At 34.6% G+C, this 18,942-nt stretch overlaps 1 protein-coding gene across 1 annotated transcript in view; it reads left to right on the top strand.

Annotated features, from left to right (window-relative positions):
- The window catches only part of LOC123247970 (serine/threonine-protein kinase MRCK alpha-like), a 426,637-nt gene that overhangs the window by 217,789 nt on the left and 189,906 nt on the right, over window positions 1–18,942 (top strand). Inside the window, exons 4-5 of the mRNA XM_044677091.1 lie at window positions 1,800–1,895; window positions 11,660–11,808. Of these exons, the coding sequence (XP_044533026.1) occupies window positions 1,800–1,895; window positions 11,660–11,808 (245 nt within the window). The remainder of the gene's footprint in view (window positions 1–1,799; window positions 1,896–11,659; window positions 11,809–18,942) is intronic.

The raw sequence follows: 18,942 nt of genomic DNA, 5'->3' as shown, positions 1-18,942 counted from the left end.
CAATTAGCTATATAGTATTAATGAAGTACACAGGTCATTACCCCCATGACTAGAAAGATTTACATTTTATTGCTAAAAAGGAAAATGAAAATTTACCAGTATTCTCAGAGCACATAATAAATAGGAAAAAAAACCAACCCATCAGGAATATTTTTGAAGTTGAGACATTACTTCACTGAATAATACTCAGAACAGGTGATAGGCAAGTGCTATTGCATTTTTCAAATATATGTATAAGATATTTAACCTAGATGTAGCCCATGAAAGAGGTAAGATCCAAGAATGGAATTAAAAGACCCTCTATGGCAACTTTATCTATATAAACTTAGAATTCAACAAATGTCATAAGGATTTATTTGTGGAAAATAAAGAGGTTTGTGATGATAATTCAGAACAGATAATTCAGATAGTTCTGAATTCAGAATATTATTACCTCCAGAAAATAGCATCAAGGAAAGACTGATGCTATTCTCGGCTTATTTTCTAGGTTTTTATCAGTTTCAGTTAATCAAAGATAGTGTGATGGTCTGAGGGCTGAGAGCTCTGAGAGCCCCCTCTCCCTGCTGATTCAATTAACCCTTGAGATCCTCAAGGACTTTCCCTAGGCTTGGTTGTAAGCTTTTGGTCTTCCTTTGATCTTGATTGGAGAGGATTCTTATGGTGGCTTGGAGCTTCTCTGTTCTACTCTGCTCTGTCATCTTGGAATACTAAAAGTCTCTCTCATTGTGGTCCATGATCACTCAAAAATGATCAGCCTACAATTCACATGGTAAAAAAATCAAGTAGATGATCTTTTGCTCAGACTTGATACTTAATTCTCACTATACATATTTTAGACCAACACTAGAGATGAACAATGACCTGAATTGTTGAAAGAAAATTGAAATTGATGAAAGAAAGATCACTAGATTTTATTCGTGAAGCTCTGCAGTGTTTTCATTTATCTGAGCTGCTTCTAAAAATAGAAGCCCTGTCTTTTTCATAACAGTATTTCTTCAATAATTTTTGAAATTCTCTGCAATATTTGTGGTTGACCTAAAAAGCAGTGGAGAGACACAAGTACAACTAAGGTACAAATATTATCACTGATGATTTACATGAAAGAAGCAAGCTGTAAAATATCATCAAGAAAATGTATATAAAGGAAAGGAACTGATATCTTAAGGAGAACTTGGTATGGAATTTTAAAAGTCCCATGGAAGGGCTCTGAAATAATGAATAGATTCTTTGTGGAACACTTATGGGAGGAAATGGGAATAAGAGGAAGTTATGGATTGAATTTTGGGTGGAGATGATATAGCAATGACTACTCATTCTGTACTAAGATATTATAGTGGCCAGAATAGGTTTACTTTTAACATCATAATGCTTGTTTCATTGTTGTCTAAAGCATGTACTTCTATATAAACAAAAAAATGGTATTTTGATTTCATAGTCCCAAGGAGTAAATGGCACATTTGAGTGGGTTTTAAAAACCAAAAAGACATAACCATGATCCTTTTTTGGAAAAGAACAAACGTGGGATAGCTAGGAGGTTCAGTGGATAGAAAGTCAGGCCTAGATATGGAAAGCCCTGGGTTCAGATATAGACTCAGACACTTCCTACCTTTGTGACCCTGGGAAAGTTACTTAAACCCAGTTCCCTACCCCTTACCTTTCTTCTGCCTTGGAACCAATACTTAGTATCAATTCTAAGACAGAAGTTAAGAGTTAAAAAAAAAAAGAAAGAACAAACTTGTCAATAATATTAAATTTTAAAGATATGTTAATTACTAAAATTTTATTTTCTTCCTTTTTAGACAGCATGTTTTCGAGAAGAGAGGGATGTACTAGTGAATGGAGACAATAAGTGGATTACAACTTTGCACTATGCCTTCCAGGATGACAATTATTTAGTAAGTATCATGTATATATTAGCAATATTCAACATTGCTTAGTGAATCAGTTTTCATTTTACAAGAATTATAAGGATTAGGCTTAAGTTAGTGTGGTATAGTGGTAAAATACTAGACTTGCAGGTTAGAAAATATTGGTTCTAATCCCATGTCTAACATTTTCCACCTGTGTGTTCTTGAGTAATGCACTTAATCTCTCCATGATAATGCTTTGTTTCCAAGTCCAGTAATTGGCTGAAATCTCCAAATGAGGATTTTTTCCTCCTTTTCTTTTATAAAGACAGAACTTTTGTCTTGAATTATTTTAGCTTAGACTACTTTAAGGCAACTCTTATTCCCATTGTTTTTCTTTCTTATACCTTCATACTCTTCATACCTATTTTGTCATCTTGGTCCTTTACTTTGGAGTTTGCTTTACTTAAATTCTTTTTCTTTCTACCTAGTTTTCTAGGTCTTTCCCTTTTTTCTCCTTCAGATAAATAGACAAGTAAAATATATTCTTTCTTCTCTTCACTTTTTTATGTTTTTAAAATTTTTTAAATGTCATTTTCTTTACTTTTTCTGAATAAAGATTTCTTTAACTCATTCTTTTATTTCTCTTATTTTTTCTATATTAGAATGTTCTGTCTAGTCTTTGATTCCTAACCCTTATACATTCTCCCTTTGATTTCTATATTCCTCATTGAATTAGAGCTTTTAAGGTACCTATTTTGAGTTCTTTCTTCTAGATTATTTTCATGTTATTCTCTTGAAGATATTGCTCTTAGCCTCATTTTTCCTGTTGTTTTTCACTGTCAGGAAGACAATTTCACCAAATGAAGAAAAAAATAAAAGTGTTACATCATAGTAGGAATTTTTCTTTGTCCTCGACTGTACAATGATTAACTACTCTGCCTTTTTCATGATTTTTGTTTTGTACCCCCATGAAGATCTCTGTTCTTAATCTATGACCTTCCACATTTCTGCTTGCCATTTGCATTCAGAACTCTAATTCTCCTTCTGAGGCAGGGTTATTGGTTCCTCTAAGCACCACATCTATGCAAATTAAGTACATTGTCAGGTATCTATAGAATACCTTTCCTCTCCTTTGGGATCATTCTTCAGTGGAACCCACTTTCAACAGTGATATAATATTTTCTCCTTTTTTCCCCATAGTTTTAATCATGTTCCTTGACTTCTCACCTAGTCTGCTATAGAATGAAGAAAATAATTTTTTTTTTAGTAAGAGATCCACATAGTGAAAAAAAAAACAAACAAGCAAATCAAGTAATACTAGGATTGCATTAGAGTAAATTAAACACAAATAAGTGAAATGATAAAATATTGTCTTGGAAGAGGATGAAGAGCAAAAATACTGTAGTTTAACCCAGGCAGATCTAATTAGTCCTCAGTTGAGCGAGGCTCAGCCTTGAACCCAAGGCCAGAGGGCCAAAGGGCCCTGGAGGTGAATGAAGCAAAGGCTTCAGTCACAGAGTCTCTTTTGAAAGAACAATTCCTTTAGAGAAGTTCAGGAAGATTTAGTCTTTACACTCACCACATAAAATTCCAAAGGAAAGATTTAAGAACAGTCTCACCAAGGTCTCAGGGTCCAAGGTCCAGTGCTTCTCTAAGTGTAAGTCATGAAAAGAAGAAATCCTTCAAGTCCAAGACACGAACAAGAAGAGAGTGTTGAATTCACTGAACTCTCTTTTCAAGGGGCTTCTTTTGTGGCACTTCCTGTGCCTTCCTCCTAGTTTACGTGTCCAATCACAATAGATGTTTTTCTTTGGACTTCCCAGGAGGCAGTAAATTCTGATTCGTCACTCACTCAAGCGCACGTAGGTCACAGACCTCCCAACTTGTGAGTTAAGTGGAGTTGTTTACACTTTTGGTAATTAGATTTGAGAATGAGCAAGGTAGATTTAATCTCATTAGCATGGCTCCAAAGGAGAGATAGAAGACATATTCTCCCCACTCTGTTGAGAGGTTTATGAGTCTTATCATTAAGCATTTATTAAGTGCCTATTATGTGCCATCCCAAATGCTATGGATACAAAAAAAGGCAAAGGACAATCCCTGCCCTCATCAAACTCATGACCTAATGAATTAGTATATTGATACATACCTAATAAGCATTGTACATTGCACTAATTTTGAGACTATTTCAATATATTTATTGTTTGGATGATTTTTTTTCTCTTTTTATTTTTGAAAAAATATTCACTAATACGTGGGTTATAAGGGGGTATTTTGGTAATATAAAAAGTTGAGAGATTGAAAGATCAAAATTTGTTTTTAAAATAGGCATTTTTCTTGACTATATTACCTCATGTTTTATGTAAAATTACTTATTAGAAATTATTTTGTCTTTTCTTTTGAAAATAGGTGGTATCTTTTTTTTTTTTCTGTCACTGAGGTTTTCTTACACTGCAGTATCAATTGGAATTTTAGGTTTGAAAGTTTCACATGCACAGGCCTAGGAAACAAGGAATATTTTTAAACATCAGAACACTTAATTATGCCCTTTTAGCACTCAGGATATGTGACTTAGCTGCTGCTAGATTCATAATGATAGCAGCAAGAAGGTGTAGCTTCTGGTTACCACACTGAGAGAAAATATAGGGGGAAAACCTTGAAAAGTCAGGAAACATAAAAAAAATAGAGAATCATAGAATCTTAAATTTGGGAAGGAACTGTGAGGTCATTTAGTACAGTAGTCTTGAAGGTGAATGCTTATGAACTGACCCCAAAGCAGGTGTGATTTCTTGAGCTGTTTGGTAGTCATGGGGCTTGTTTCAAATATAACCATACTCACCTTTCTCCCTGCAAATTCTCTTACTCCTTCCTCTCTCTGTTATGTGCAAGCTCCCAACATCTTACCAAACCTGTTATAACCTAGATTAATTGCTACCCAACTGCAACTTCACAGGTTCCACTGAGTAAATCCCACCTTTGCTCTGCAACCCTCTAGATCAATTTCTTGCTCTAACTGATATCCTTTGAAGGAATAACTTTGTAGTTGAGGGCAGCAATCAGTGAAGAAGAATCTTCTATCTCTTTTCATATTTGGGGGCACCAAGTGAATGACTTAAATCATGAAAAGTCATGAATTTTAATTTGGTTCATAAATATTGTTATATTATTTCCCCCATAAATTCCACATCCATCTTCTGGACATTGAGGGCACCATAGTACTTGTAGTCTCCCATATTCTTACAATCTCAGTGTCATCTTTGATTTCTCACTTTACCTTAATCCAGATGTCTCACAGTTATCTAGTCTTTTTGGTTCTTCATCGATACCTCTCTCATTTATATGCTTTGCTCCCATTTTACATCATTTTAAATGATGCCCCTATTAATGCTATCTCTCCACTGGACTTTTGCCATAGCCTACTAATTGGTCTCTCTGCTTCAATTCTCTCCAATTTAACTGTGTAGCTGTTTTACACAGAAATTTAAAACTTAAATTTAAAATGTCAATTCTCCTGTTTAAATTTTGTAATATATAGAATTTTAGCACAGTAGTACATGTATATAGTTAATAAATGAAGTAACACAAATATCAGAGGTACATGTTCAGATTTTTTTTTGTACATGCTGAATACATGTTTTAAAAAGTTTGAAGACCATTGATTGATCTTGTCCATCCTCCCACTATGGTAATGCCCTTTGTAAATCTCTGATAGATTCAGTCTTTGGTTGCATATTTCCAGGTTACACTGCATTATTTTAACAATCAACCTTTTTGGGGGGCATGCAGCTAGGTGGCTCAGTGAATGAGAGCCAGGGTTAGAGCCAAGAAGGAGGTTGTGAGTTCAAATGTGGCCTCAGACACATCATAGCTTTATGATCCTGGACAAGTCTCTTCTGCCCCAGAACCAATCCACAAAGTTGATTTTAAAACAGTAGGTAATGGTTTTAAAACAAACAAACAACCTATACTCTCAGAAAATCAAAGATTTAGAAATAGAGGGGAAGCTTACTGAGTATGAATGTTTTATGAAGCTTACTAGTAGAGGGACAAAGCACATATACAAATGACCATAATACTGAATAACTTTTAGTGAATGTGTAAGTGATGTGCATGGAAACAAAGTACTGTGTAAATTCTGAGGTAGGAGAAAGATACTTTCACTTAGAAGGATCAGGAAGCAGTTTAGGAAGTGATATTTGAGGATTTTTTTTCTTTTAACACTTTCATCATACATATAGTTCAGTCATGTTAAGGTTATGATATATTACAATTTCTCTTTCACTTGGGCAACTGACAAAGGTGTTTCCCATTGTTTATTTGTGAAGTGGCTAAAAAAACCTTTATATATGCATTTATTCTCTTTTTTTTGAATTTTGCATCTGCAAATCATCAGCAAAATCAGCTATTATTTCTAGGGCTGTGTTATAAGCAAAACTGAGAAACATGCCTTTTTATATCTTTTATCCAAAGCATTGGTAAAAGTACTCATCTGGAAATGTCAAGAGCATAGCCTATAGAGGCTTAGGTTGACTTTTATCCATTAATCAGTGTTCTTACTATGGTTTTCCATCAGTTGAAGATCTCCAATACTGTATTGTCTAACTCATATGTATCTGTATTAGTTGGAAGATGTAAAACTGTCAGAAATTTTACTGAAATCAAGATATATTCTATGTCTTTCCAATAAATAACTCAATCAAATAAATTAATTTAATTGCATAACACTGTTTTAAAAACTTTTAAAGTATTTAATTGCAAATAATAAAATATTCCAGAAAATATAAACAGTGACTTAATGGTATCAAACATTTCAGGTTTTGGAGTAAAACTTAATTTCTCCAAGAAACCATTAAATTGTAAACAGGTAGTTAGAATCCTATATTATAGGTGACGTGGGGTGCAGTTCCCTCCACATTCAACATTCCTTGAAGTGGAAAAACAGCATAAGATGAGATAACTCTCATACTTAGAGGCCTTCCAAGCAGAGAAGTTTGCCTTTTAGGCTAGAAGGAAAAAGTGTGTCCTCTTCAGGGACAAGGCCCTGATCCATTAGAGTGGAGATTGGCCAACTAACCTCTCCTGCAGAATGCAAATTTAATTTAAGATCACTTACTTTTTATTTAATTAATTTAGAGTATTTTTCCATAGTTACATGATTCATGTTCTTTCCTTCTCCTTCCCCCCTCCCGTAGCCAACGAGCAATTCCACTGGGTTTTAAATGTATCATTGATCAAGATCTATTTCCATATTATTAATATTTGCATTAGGGTGATTATTTGGAGTCTACATCCCCAATCATATCTCCATCGAACCATGTGATCAAACAATGTTTTTCTTCTGTTTCTACTCCCACAGTTCTTTCTCTGAATGTGAATAGCAGTCTTTCTCATAAGTTCCCTCAGAATTGTCCTGGATCATTGCATTGCTGCTAGTAGAGAAAGTTTGATTGTGCCACAGCATATCAGTCTCTGTGTATAATGTTTTCCTGATTCTGCTCCTTTCACTCTATATCAAATCCTGGAGGTTGTTACAGTTCACATGGAATTCCTCCAGTTCGTTATTCCTTTTAGCACAATAATATTCCATCACCAACAGATACCACAATTTGTTCAGTCATTCCCCAATTGAAAGGCATCCCCTCATTTTCCAATTTTTTGCTACCACAAAGAGCATGGCTATAAATATTTTTGTACCCATATTTTTCCCTATTATATTTACTTTTTAAAAACTTTATTTCTCAAAGGTGACTTGAGTCTGGATAGCTTGGGACCCTAAAGTAACAAATAAGCCATACACCCTGGATTCCCATTATTCTTCCTAAACACCCTGCAAACAGTGGGAATTATATAGAGATACCTGATTTTCTATTTTCCCAAACCTTACTGAATCATTACAAAGAGAGGTTCTCTATGTGGCTTGGGCATGGAGAATTCTTTTATATGGCACAAGGGGCTCCCAGGGAAGAAAGCATTGGAATAGGGCTAGACTGTTTTTAGAATATTTGTGATTAGCACATCTAAGGTTTTTGGATTCTTGTCTAAAATAATAATAAGATAAATTTACAAATTAAAAAAATAGTCAACATATTTGGGAATACAGAAAGGAGTTTGAAAGACCCAACCCTCAGGTTTATGGTTCAATTCTCAAAAATCTTTCAGGTCAAGAATAGTATGCTCTCTACCTCCCCAGCCCGGGATCCATAGGCCTTTGAAGAGTATCTTGTCTACAAGGGTGAGGGTTAAGATTTTTAACCCTGACCCTCTACTAAACTGGCCTTTTATTTAAATCTTCTTGGGAGAGGTATGTGAACATTGGGATCTTTCTAGACAGAAGTCCAATCTGAGATAACTGTCCCTGAAGAGGCAAATTAAGAAACTTAAACTTTGTAGAAGGACACATTCCCAAACTGGTTTGTAAATGTATAAAATAATCTCCCTAGTGAAGCATTAACTCTTTGTGTGTAATTAGGATTTGCTCCCGAGAACTCTAAATCCCAGCTTCCCATGTTCCCTCTTAAGTTTGTATAATGGGCTCTATTGGCTTGGTAACGATTTATTTCTGACTGCATCTCTCCCTTCCCAAAGAAGCTATGAATAACCACTTCAGGAAGGTACTTTAAAACTTTGACTGTATTTAAACAAAGATTGGGTAATGGGATTGGATAGAGGTATTGGGAAACCCTAATTAAATTTGCTAATGATAAACCCTTAAACTGTAGGCAAGTAATGAGTCAGGATGGTTAGCTTCTCTGATCCAGCCTGGCCACAGCCAAACCAGAGTAGGCAAACTGCTGCTTGATGTTTCAGCTTCTTCTCCTTTGTTAGATGATATGCCTAACCAGTCTTTGGGATAATCCACCCCTTTCCACCCTCTTCTTCTTCTCTTGCCCACTTCCCGGATCCCTCCCGGGCCCTGGGAAACCTAGATAACTAAGATGATTGATTTCCTAATATCTAGGGGCAGTAGAATAAGAAGATGGTGGTCTGGGTACAGGTTGATGATGTTAACAGGAACAAACAGGAGGATCTTGCAAGGCTGAGCCTGCAAGTCTCAATCCCACAAAAGACCAGGATCCACAGATCTCAGGTCTCAGGGAAAAGAAAGGACCCCTGACAAGGCTGCCAGGGCCAACTGCTCTCTCCTGTGTCCTCATGGCCCTCTGGGAACATTCCGATATCCAACTGATCCACCTGTCAATCACAGTGTGGACTTCTGGCTCCCAGGGTTTCAATATAACATATGTCATGTGTCCTGGCCCTTGCCTTTATGGGTTTCCATCAAAAGCATATTCCTTTTGTTGTAAGGAAGATTTATTTAGCAGTTTATGTAGCAAGAGTTTATATGGACCTAGCAGGAATGGCTGGAGCATTCCAAGATGGAATGAAGGAGCAGGAAGTAGGGGCTTATGCTCTGAGAGAGACTCCATTAGTGGTGGGCACAAACTGTTGTTAGCCCTGGGAGATCTCAGAGTTAAGGACACCCTGCATTCTGATTCCCTGGGATCCTGAATGGTGGTGGCTTCTAGCAAGTGGACAAGACCTACAAGTGTATTTAGAGTCAAAAAGAATGTTAGGGGAGGATCCTAAGTTTCAAGTTTGTAGAGTTTCTTCAAGGGTAGGTAGGGAAATTGCCTCCCAGTTACCTCCTAGGGTTGTAATTTACTTGTAATCTAGTTATTGTATTCCTTTCATAAACTAATAATCAGAATTTTCTTGGGCATTTATTTTAAACTTCTCAATCTATAGGTTCTAGAAACTATCCTTTATTTCCTGTAAAAATGCAGTTAGCCATTTTTCTATGCATAGTCATCTAGCATTCCTCTTATTTTACCTAAGAGTATTATTCTTGACTTTGACAGTCTCTAAGTTTTAGTCTTCTTCTGTTTGCTCCTTATCCATCTCTTTTGCTGTTTCATCATCCTCTCTGTATACCTAGACTTCCTTGATCTGGAAAAATACTTCACTGTGACTTTTTCTTGGCTTTGTTTTTCAGAGTTTGGACTAGACTAGGGAGAAATTTGATTTAAAGTCTTTTTTGAGCTCTTCCAGAATCTGTGTCCAATCCATATTTTTCTTTAGGACTTTGTGTGTGTTTGCTTTTCTTTCACTGTCCCCTTCTGTATCTGTACATTGCTCTTTGTCTCCATAAAAATTCTTTAGAGTTAGGTGCTTTTTTTGGTTGTTTGCTCCAGCATATAATGAAAAATGAGCAAACAACCCAAAAAAACTATCAGGATCTCAAGGATCAATTGAATCAAGCAGGGGGAGGGGACTCTCCAGCTCTCAGCCCTCAGGCCATCACACTATCTTTGATGAACTGAAACTGGTAAAAACCCAGAAAATAAGCTGAGAATAGCAGCAAGGAAGGACTGAAGTTTAATAGGGTACCCCAAACTCCCAGAAAACAGAGCCTACCTATAGTTATAATTTCCTGAGAGCTCTGAGAGTTGCCTCCCCACTGCTGAAAGAGGTAAGATCCAAGAATGGAATTAAAAGACCCTCTAGGGGAACTTCTACATAAACTTAGAATTCAACAAATGTCATAAGGATTTATTTGTGGAAAATAAAGTTTGTGATGATAATTAAGAACAGATAATTCAGATAATTCAGAATTCAGAATATTATTACCTCCAGAAGGGGACAGTAGTCTTGCTGACTGCTCTCCTCTCACCCCGGTGCGCCAGATATTCTCTGCCTACCTATTAGGTTTTTTTTTCTTGAGAGATGTTTCACTCTGTCTCCTTTTTGGTTCTTTCACTCCTCTATTTATTTTGTGGCAATATTTTAATATTGGTTGGAGAGGATTCTCATGGTGCCTCGGAGCTTCTCTGTTTTATTCCACCATCTTGGCTCCTCCTCCAGAAGTCTGAGGAATTTGGCTTAGTTGCTTCTCACACAGTTATTTTGTTTCTGCCTTAGGAGCCAAACTATTATTTGTAATGTATTGATCTTTTATATCACTTCTTAGTTCAGTAATATCCCATCTCCTCTTGCCTCCAAGAGCAAATACAGTATCTTTTTTGGGCAATTACATCTCTTACACCTTAACTCCCATCCACTTTTCCACCCTTATTGTCCATTATTCCCCTTAATATAATATACAGCCCAGCTAAATTGGCCTTCAGGCTTTGGGACTTTTCATTTCTCCCTTGTGGCATAGTGGGGCTATCCTCCATAAATTCTTTTCTTATATCATCTACTTCTTAGAATATTCTCTCTTCCTAAATGCCAGTGCCTTTCTCTGATATTAACATGTACTTGCTTGATATATATTTTATCTGTACTTAAATGTAGCTATCTTATGAGAGGTGATATACAAGATATCATGTAAGAAAAGAATTTGACCAAAAAATGTGGTTTGGTTATATAACAAGTATAGATAATAGATGGACAGCCTGAGAGCTGTACTGTTGTTACCCATAAAATGCGTAAAAAGTCAGAACATCTTTTACGTCTTTGGAGCATCTGCAGAAAAATCAGTACATAGGAGCAGCACAGGATGAGAAGGCAAGGCTGGTTTGTGAGTTGTGGAGATTACTCCACATCAGTAAGATTGTAGACTCATTGAAGTGATGTTCTAAGCATTTTTTCAGTCAACAGATACTAATAGATCAAATACTCTTATGTAGAGAATTTGTAATGACAGTTTTTAACATTAAGGATTTTTATATTTAAAAAGATTGGATAACACTTTTAGATCTTTTTATACAATTATTTAAAAAAATCAATTCATAAACATTCTCTTGACATTTGACTTTGGGATGTATTTACTTTTTCTTTTTGAATAAATAATATATTTCCTTTCACAGTACCTGGTTATGGATTACTATGTTGGTGGGGATTTGCTTACCCTCCTCAGCAAGTTTGAAGATAGACTACCTGAGGATATGGCTCGATTTTACTTGGCTGAGATGGTCATAGCCATTGATTCAGTCCATCAACTACATTATGTACACAGGTAAGGAAAAATAGTTTTGGAGATCAGTAAGTTTCTTTAAGATGATTTATTGTACCTATAATATGCACATGTCAGAGCCAAAGATCTTTCTTAGGCTTACTTTTAGACATAAGAGATAATTTCTCGTCAAATCACCAAATCTGTGGATTAGTCATAATTATACTTATATTGTTAGCAGAAATAGCTATTTTAGAATACGGTAATTTTAATTTTGCTACTATTGACTACAGAGAAAATATGTAAATTTTAGACTCATAAGGTTTCCTAACATAATCTAATTTAATCAGTTTTTTTAGCCAAAAAAAATAACTAATGAAAATTTTAATATCTTAATTAAGCTTGTGAGATAATTCCTCACAAAAGTACTACCCAAAATAATTTTCTAATAATCGTTTCTTAATTATGGACATTTGCACAAGTTATAAGGTCATTATATTAAATAATAGCACCTCTTACTCGTCTAGTACTCTGGAATTCCTATAGTCACCGAATGTTTAAAAAATTAAAGCTTAAATATTTTATGGTACAAATATTAAGAGTTATATAAATACTCTAACAAATGTAATTCCAAATAATGGGTACTATCCATTTCTTGAATGCATTGAATTATTTGTAAGCTAGTTTGTAAAATTTGTACTTAGAAAATATATCAATCAAATCATTAGAAATATATTACATTGAAAATGTTAGAACCTAAAAAACAATTATTTTTCAATATTGAAACAGATGCTTGAAATTGGCCTGTGACCTTGTTTATAGCATTTGTGAGCTATTGATCATAAAAAAATGTTTTGAAGTAAATATTGGTTAAATAATTGAACAGGAGGCTCTTATAGAAATATTAACAATTATTTCAAATGATGTTTATTAAGCAAAGTCATTGACTACAAATTCCATGACACTGGCAAATGCTCAGGTTCCTGGTTACAGAGGGAAAAAATGAATACTTAAATTTTTTCTTCTTATAAGCACAACTCAAAAAAAAAAAGTAAATTATAGTTCATCTCTATTTCTACATAGAAAAAAATTTCTACATTGTTTAAAGACAAACTCCCAATTGGAGCAAATGGATACTTTCAGTAGGGCTATGGTAATAGAAAAATGCTTAAATAAACTTCTCTGACCACCTTACTCAATTTGTGATTTCTAATGGCCAGTTTGATATTCCACTAGAAGAATTCAGCCATATCTTCCTTATTATTACTTAGACAAATTAAGTGGTTCTTATTTTTTGGGGGGGATAGTATCCTCTCCAAATTATAAATCATAAGGCCCTACCAATGTTTTTGCTTTTTACCAGTCAGAAAACACTTGGTTCATAACAAGGGTATTTTAATTAAATACCAATATGTAAAATATACCATTAACTCCATAATTGTGTTCACTTTTTCATAAAAACATGCACACTCATTAGGAAGGGTGGATTTTTATGTAAAAATGTGTAAATCATCCATACCTGAAGAAAGTACATGTCTGGAAGGCAACAACTCTTGCTTTGGACACTGTAAATCTAGTATTATCATCCTCTGATATCATCATATTCCTTTCTGTTCATACATACCCCCTTCAAACTCCATCTCCCAATTCTTAAAGGTTTTCACTGGCTGTCCCCCCACACCTGAATCCTTCCCACCTCATCTCTACCTCCTGCCTTCTTTCTAGTCTCAACTAAAGCCCTACTTTCTAAGAAGCCTTTTTCAGTCCTTAATTTTTGCACCATTGTTGTTTTCATATTGGCTCTCTTTTTTAAAAAAATTAATTTAATTTAATCTTTTATATTGGCTCTCTTATTATATAGCAAATTCTTTGAGAGTTTATTTATCGACTGTTGGATCTGCTCCTTAACTGGTGTTAGCGTCCTCCACATCTCTGCCACAGCAGAGATGATTTTCTGCCCTTGTCCACCAAATGCCCATGTTGGTCTATCTGGCAGTTTTTAGGTTCACCCAATATTTTGTATAATAGTGATCAGAGCTGCTGTCGTTAAATTAGTGAATGCTGAAAATAGTAAGCTTCTTTAATGAGGATCAGAAGCTTTTATTCTTCCAGTTATCCATATCATCCTGAGTTTTCAACATCCTCCGGAGTTTCAGCTATAATCTTCAGCTGATTCACTCTTTTTAGATTCAACTGCAACTAAAGCATCTAATATAGGTGCTTTGATGAATAATTCTCTAACCAACAGTCAACATCTCTTTTAATCAATTGAGCTTCTTGGTCAGCAGCTATTTTTTAGTATTCCCACCCTGCTTCTCTTAACTATTTTGTTTTCCCCTGAGCCAAGGTCATGCCAAGAAATGCAGTTTTCTCTACTGAAATCAAGCCTGTTCTTTGAAATGAAATTTTTGCATGCCTTCCTCAGAATTCTTCACTAGTCTGCTTGATTCTTATTGTCATAATTTCTCAGCTACCTCTAACTTTTATTAATTTGACTTGAACTAGTCTACCCTCCACAAGGCTACTTAGTTCAACTCCCACTTTCAAGTCAGAAATGGATTTTGTAATTTATCATAACTACAGGATAAAGCAAATAGAAAACAAAATTATTGCTTTCTGAGGATGAAATCATGGTTTATTTCATGAACCAAAGTTAACTAAGTAATTAAATGAAACAATTCACTTCAGTATAGTTACAGGATATAAAATAATTTATGTTTAATGTTTTCTAGAGTCTTTCCAAGGTACTCCTTTATATTTTCTCATAACTGTTCTATAACTAAGTTCCTCATTGTCTTCCATATGGAGAGATACCATCTGTAGCACTTTGCAAAAGCATCAGACCTGCATTATATTTATATTAGATATGAAGTTACTAGTAATATTAAGAATCTTCTGGCAGTCTGAAAAAAAAAAAACTTCCTTCCAAATCAACAGGCAGCTTTGAACTCTATCAAAATGTACTTTCATTTAAAAAATTCAAATGTCATTGCCTATATATCCATATTTGACTTGCTAAATAGGCAAGTTTCATCTTAAGGGTATGTCCCTTTATTTCTAATCATTGATTTGCTTAAGTGGAAAATTCTGGAGCAATTCTACTTTTAACAACTTAGAATCATTGTGTGGTATAAATAAGTCTAATTGAGAAAAGTGCAAGCCAAAAGTACCTAGTTTTTGGTAGAATTGGTCACAATTTAGAGTTTCAAAACCCATGCCCTCCACCAATTAATGCCACTTATTTCTCAGCATGTTTACTAAATTCTAACAAAGTTAGTATTCAAGCCATAAAAATTTGTAAAAATAGTCTCAAAATCCTTCCAAAAGACTAAGAAAAAATTATTTTCAATCTTATTAGGATGTTAATGTTTTTGGCATTAATTTGGTTTCTAGATTGACATAAATAAAAAAGTAGTTTAGAAAAAATTTTAAACATGAAGCCTTCTGTATTTTAGAAGTTTTGAGTTGTCTTGGAACTAAATTTTACCCTTCAAATATTTTCTGTACTATCAAGAAGAATATATTTTGATTATTGATCCTTGCCTTTTTTTTCTCAGTAGCATTAATATTACAGTACACTATGTCTCCAAAGTTTGAAAATCTCTTTTTAGTAAATTTGTGTCGTTGAATTTATTTTTTACAACCCAACTTGTATTATAGTAATTTGTCTGCATCTTATCTTCCCTCCTATAGTGTAAGCTTCTTCAGGGTAGGGCTTCATATTTTATCACCTACGACATATTATGTGTTGTATAAAATATTGTTGAATGAACATAATAAATCAAGTTAATATGAGATGAAATTCTCAGCTAAAAAGACAAGGGGAGGAGCTGTGGGAGGTTTGAAGAGGCATAAAAAGGTTTTTAAAAGCTTCCATGGTTACTGCAACTTATTCATCAAAACTATTAAAGGTTTTGGGGGCAGCTGGGTAGCTCAGTGGAGTGAGAGTCAGGCCTAGAGACAGGAGGTCCTAGGTTCAAACCCGGCCTCAGCCACTTCCCAGCTGTGTGACCCTGGGCAAGTCACTTGACCCCCATTGCCCACCCTTACCAATCTTCCACCTATGAGACAATACACTGAAGTACAAGGGTTTAAAAAAAAAAAAAGAAAAAAGAAAGAAAGAAAAACTAGTAAAGGTTTTGGTTGCTTTGGTTTAATTGCTTTGACTCAATATTAGCATATTTGGGGCTTTTAAGTCTTGAGGCATGTCTTTATCTAGATAACAGTTCGTTATATTTGCTTTGTTTTAATATTTTTAAAAATAGTTATGGTGTTCCTATTCTTTTCAACATATAGGGAACTTAAATTGTTAAAAGAATGGTGCAGAGGAACTGTGAATCTTTTGGCTGATTAGGTTTTTTATTTAAATTAGTAACTAAATATTCTTAAATGGAGTAAAAATTTGGCTGGAGCAATCATTAATAAATTTACTAATAAAATAAATATAACACAATTATAAATAAGTTTGCATAATAAATATAAATAAATACTGGTTGAGGCAAATGGGAAGCAGTTATTGATTTCTGTGGATAATTATATATATATTTTCTGCCAATAATTATATATAAATCTGTATATTTTATATGTACATATCAAAGCACTAATAAAACTTTAAAGCCTTTGTTTCCTAAGTTTTGGCACCTAAATTTTACTTGTGTATATATGTTTGATCTATTTAGTTATTCCTTTTAACTACATGATAATAAAAACTATAAAAATTCCCTTTGAAGACAGCAAATACGTGCTTTTAAAGCACTATTTTATACAGATATTCTCTTTTATCTATTAAAGAATAAATTCTTTTTTATTGGCTCATTTGGAAATGAAAAAGAAAAAAATTCACCCTGAAAATGGGTATGGTACTAACAGGAATGTTTTATAAGAGGCTACTGTGTGAGGCATGTTCATATCATATTGTAAATAACTGTTTAAAAGATATCAGCAGGTTGAATTTTGTCATGCAATATTTAAATGTTATTTATGTTATGATTTATTCTTTAGAAACTATATGATTACATTTGCATGCTAGATTAAGTGATAGAACATTGGATCATCTGTTTTGTTCAACTTTAACATTAAATCAGATTTCCCAAATTATGAATAAGAACAAAAGTTGCCAATTGATTGGCACAGCTTGTTTTTGACACCATAGATTGCCTTTCATTTTTATTCCTCCTTAAAAGTACAACCATGTTAACCCTTAACAAACCTGTAATAGTTTCCCATTTTCTTTTGAACAAAGTCAGTTTCTTGTTTCCTTAGAAACTACTGTGCTATTTAACAAGAGGAAAAGGAATCTTGGACTGCTAGATGTGAAAGAGGGAAAAATGTGAGACTGGCATAAATTAATAATTTTATTAATCAAAAGTAGTGGGGGGGGGTGGAAAAATAGGAGAGAGATATAGAGGTTTCTTTCCTTATTGCTCCATTTAGCTTGCTATTCTGTGGCCACCATTAGGGTCTCCTAGTCATGCTCACAGGGAAATCCAGCCCGCAACAAACATGGAAGAGAAGAAGAGAGTGAAATCCCCTTTTGCCTCAGTTTATCAAACTTTTTCTCATCCCACTAATTCTCACACATCACGTTTTGGGAGCCTACTGTGGCTTTCTATTTTGTCTGGGCTGTTTAGGGGGCAGTGCAGGGGACATCGCCCTGCCACCTATCTCATGATCTCTTGACTCTGTTGCCTCCTTTTTCCTTTACCTGCATGACCCTAGAAAGGGAGGGAGGAGGGCAGATTTCCTTTGCACAGATGTGAAGAGTTTCTCACATAGAGAAGAAAACTGACAAGATAAGATTGAAAGCAAAAGGGAGGCTGTGCTCATTCTTGAAGGCAATTTCTAGTGAAACATTCTAAAAATATTTTGAGCAAAGGCATTATTAGAGTAAGAATAGATCAATAAATATAGGGACCAATTGGAGGCTCTGACAGTCTAAAATATGAGATGAAGAACATCTAAAATAGAGTGTTGGCTGTGTGAATAGAGAGAATGAGAGATTTTTGTTGAGGCAATTAAGAAAACTTGATAACTGGTTGGATTTGAGAATTGTGGGAGAGTTTTGACATAATATTTAAAAGTCATCTCTAATAATTCACTCTAGAAGTTTTTATGATTATTCACATTTTAAATTTTATCTCGATATATTTTGCTATATTCCTTTATGCTGAATAAGTACCTCCTATTCAATTTAGATATTGATTAACTTTTTATATCTTATAATAACACATTATTATAAGATAAATTCCATTATAGTAAACTTAGTGGAAGAGATGGGTTACCTCTTCCCTGCATCACTTTTCCGCTGTAGCCCCTTACCAAACTTTCTGGTTTTAGTAAAATTACCTTGTAATAATAAATTGCTATAAATCACTTTCCTAGGTTTCAGAGACTGGAGATGCAACAAAATGGATTGATGTGCTGTTTTTATTTTTCTCTTGAAAGTGCCTTTAAATGATAGAAAATGAGCAGGAAATGAAAATTCCTTCAGTTCATTAGGAAGGAGAAATAAAAGCCCATATTCTCCTTGAAGAATGATGTGTCTGATATAAAAACTAAACAATTCAGAGTTGACATTATAATCACTGAAATTTTAGTTACTGTAAACAACTATGTTTGTTCACTTACTATACTAGAATATGATCTTAAGGATATTTCTTGAGAAAAGTAATCAAATTCAGTAATGAAAAGGTAGTACTAAAAGTAGCAGAGGCAGAATGTCCACATCATCACTATTTAATAAGAAAGAAATAGCAGTGTTTTCAAAAACTTTTAAAAATAATTAATAAGCTTGTACTCAATGAGTTGAACTACTTTACTACCTCAACCACTACTTCCACTTAGAGCTCCAGTGGAGATAGCCCTGGACTGTGAAACCTTAAGAGCCTTAGAAATAGAAATTCCCCACAAACCACTAGCTCTGTTTCCATCCCAGTCTCTGCAGCTGTCCCTGAGTGGAAAAATCATTGTGGAAAAGGAGTCCACCTTTCTCACCACCACCAGCACAAAATTCTTGACCAACTGCCACAGAAAAGTAGGGAAGCATAAAAACCTCCAGACCATAGCTTCCAGCCCAGCCCACTTAATCATTATCTGCAGAAGCAATCTCTGTGGTGAAAAGGACAGCTATCTCCACCATCTGCCACCAACAGGAAAGGCAGGACAACCTAGCCAAAGAAGAAGCAAGGCATCCAGATG

The sequence above is a fragment of the Gracilinanus agilis genome, chromosome 4 (assembly GCF_016433145.1).
Source record: "Gracilinanus agilis isolate LMUSP501 chromosome 4, AgileGrace, whole genome shotgun sequence".
Classification (NCBI taxonomy): domain Eukaryota; kingdom Metazoa; phylum Chordata; class Mammalia; order Didelphimorphia; family Didelphidae; genus Gracilinanus; species Gracilinanus agilis.
Note: the sequence above shows the minus strand (reverse complement) of the source record. Positions and strands in the feature narration are given on the sequence as shown.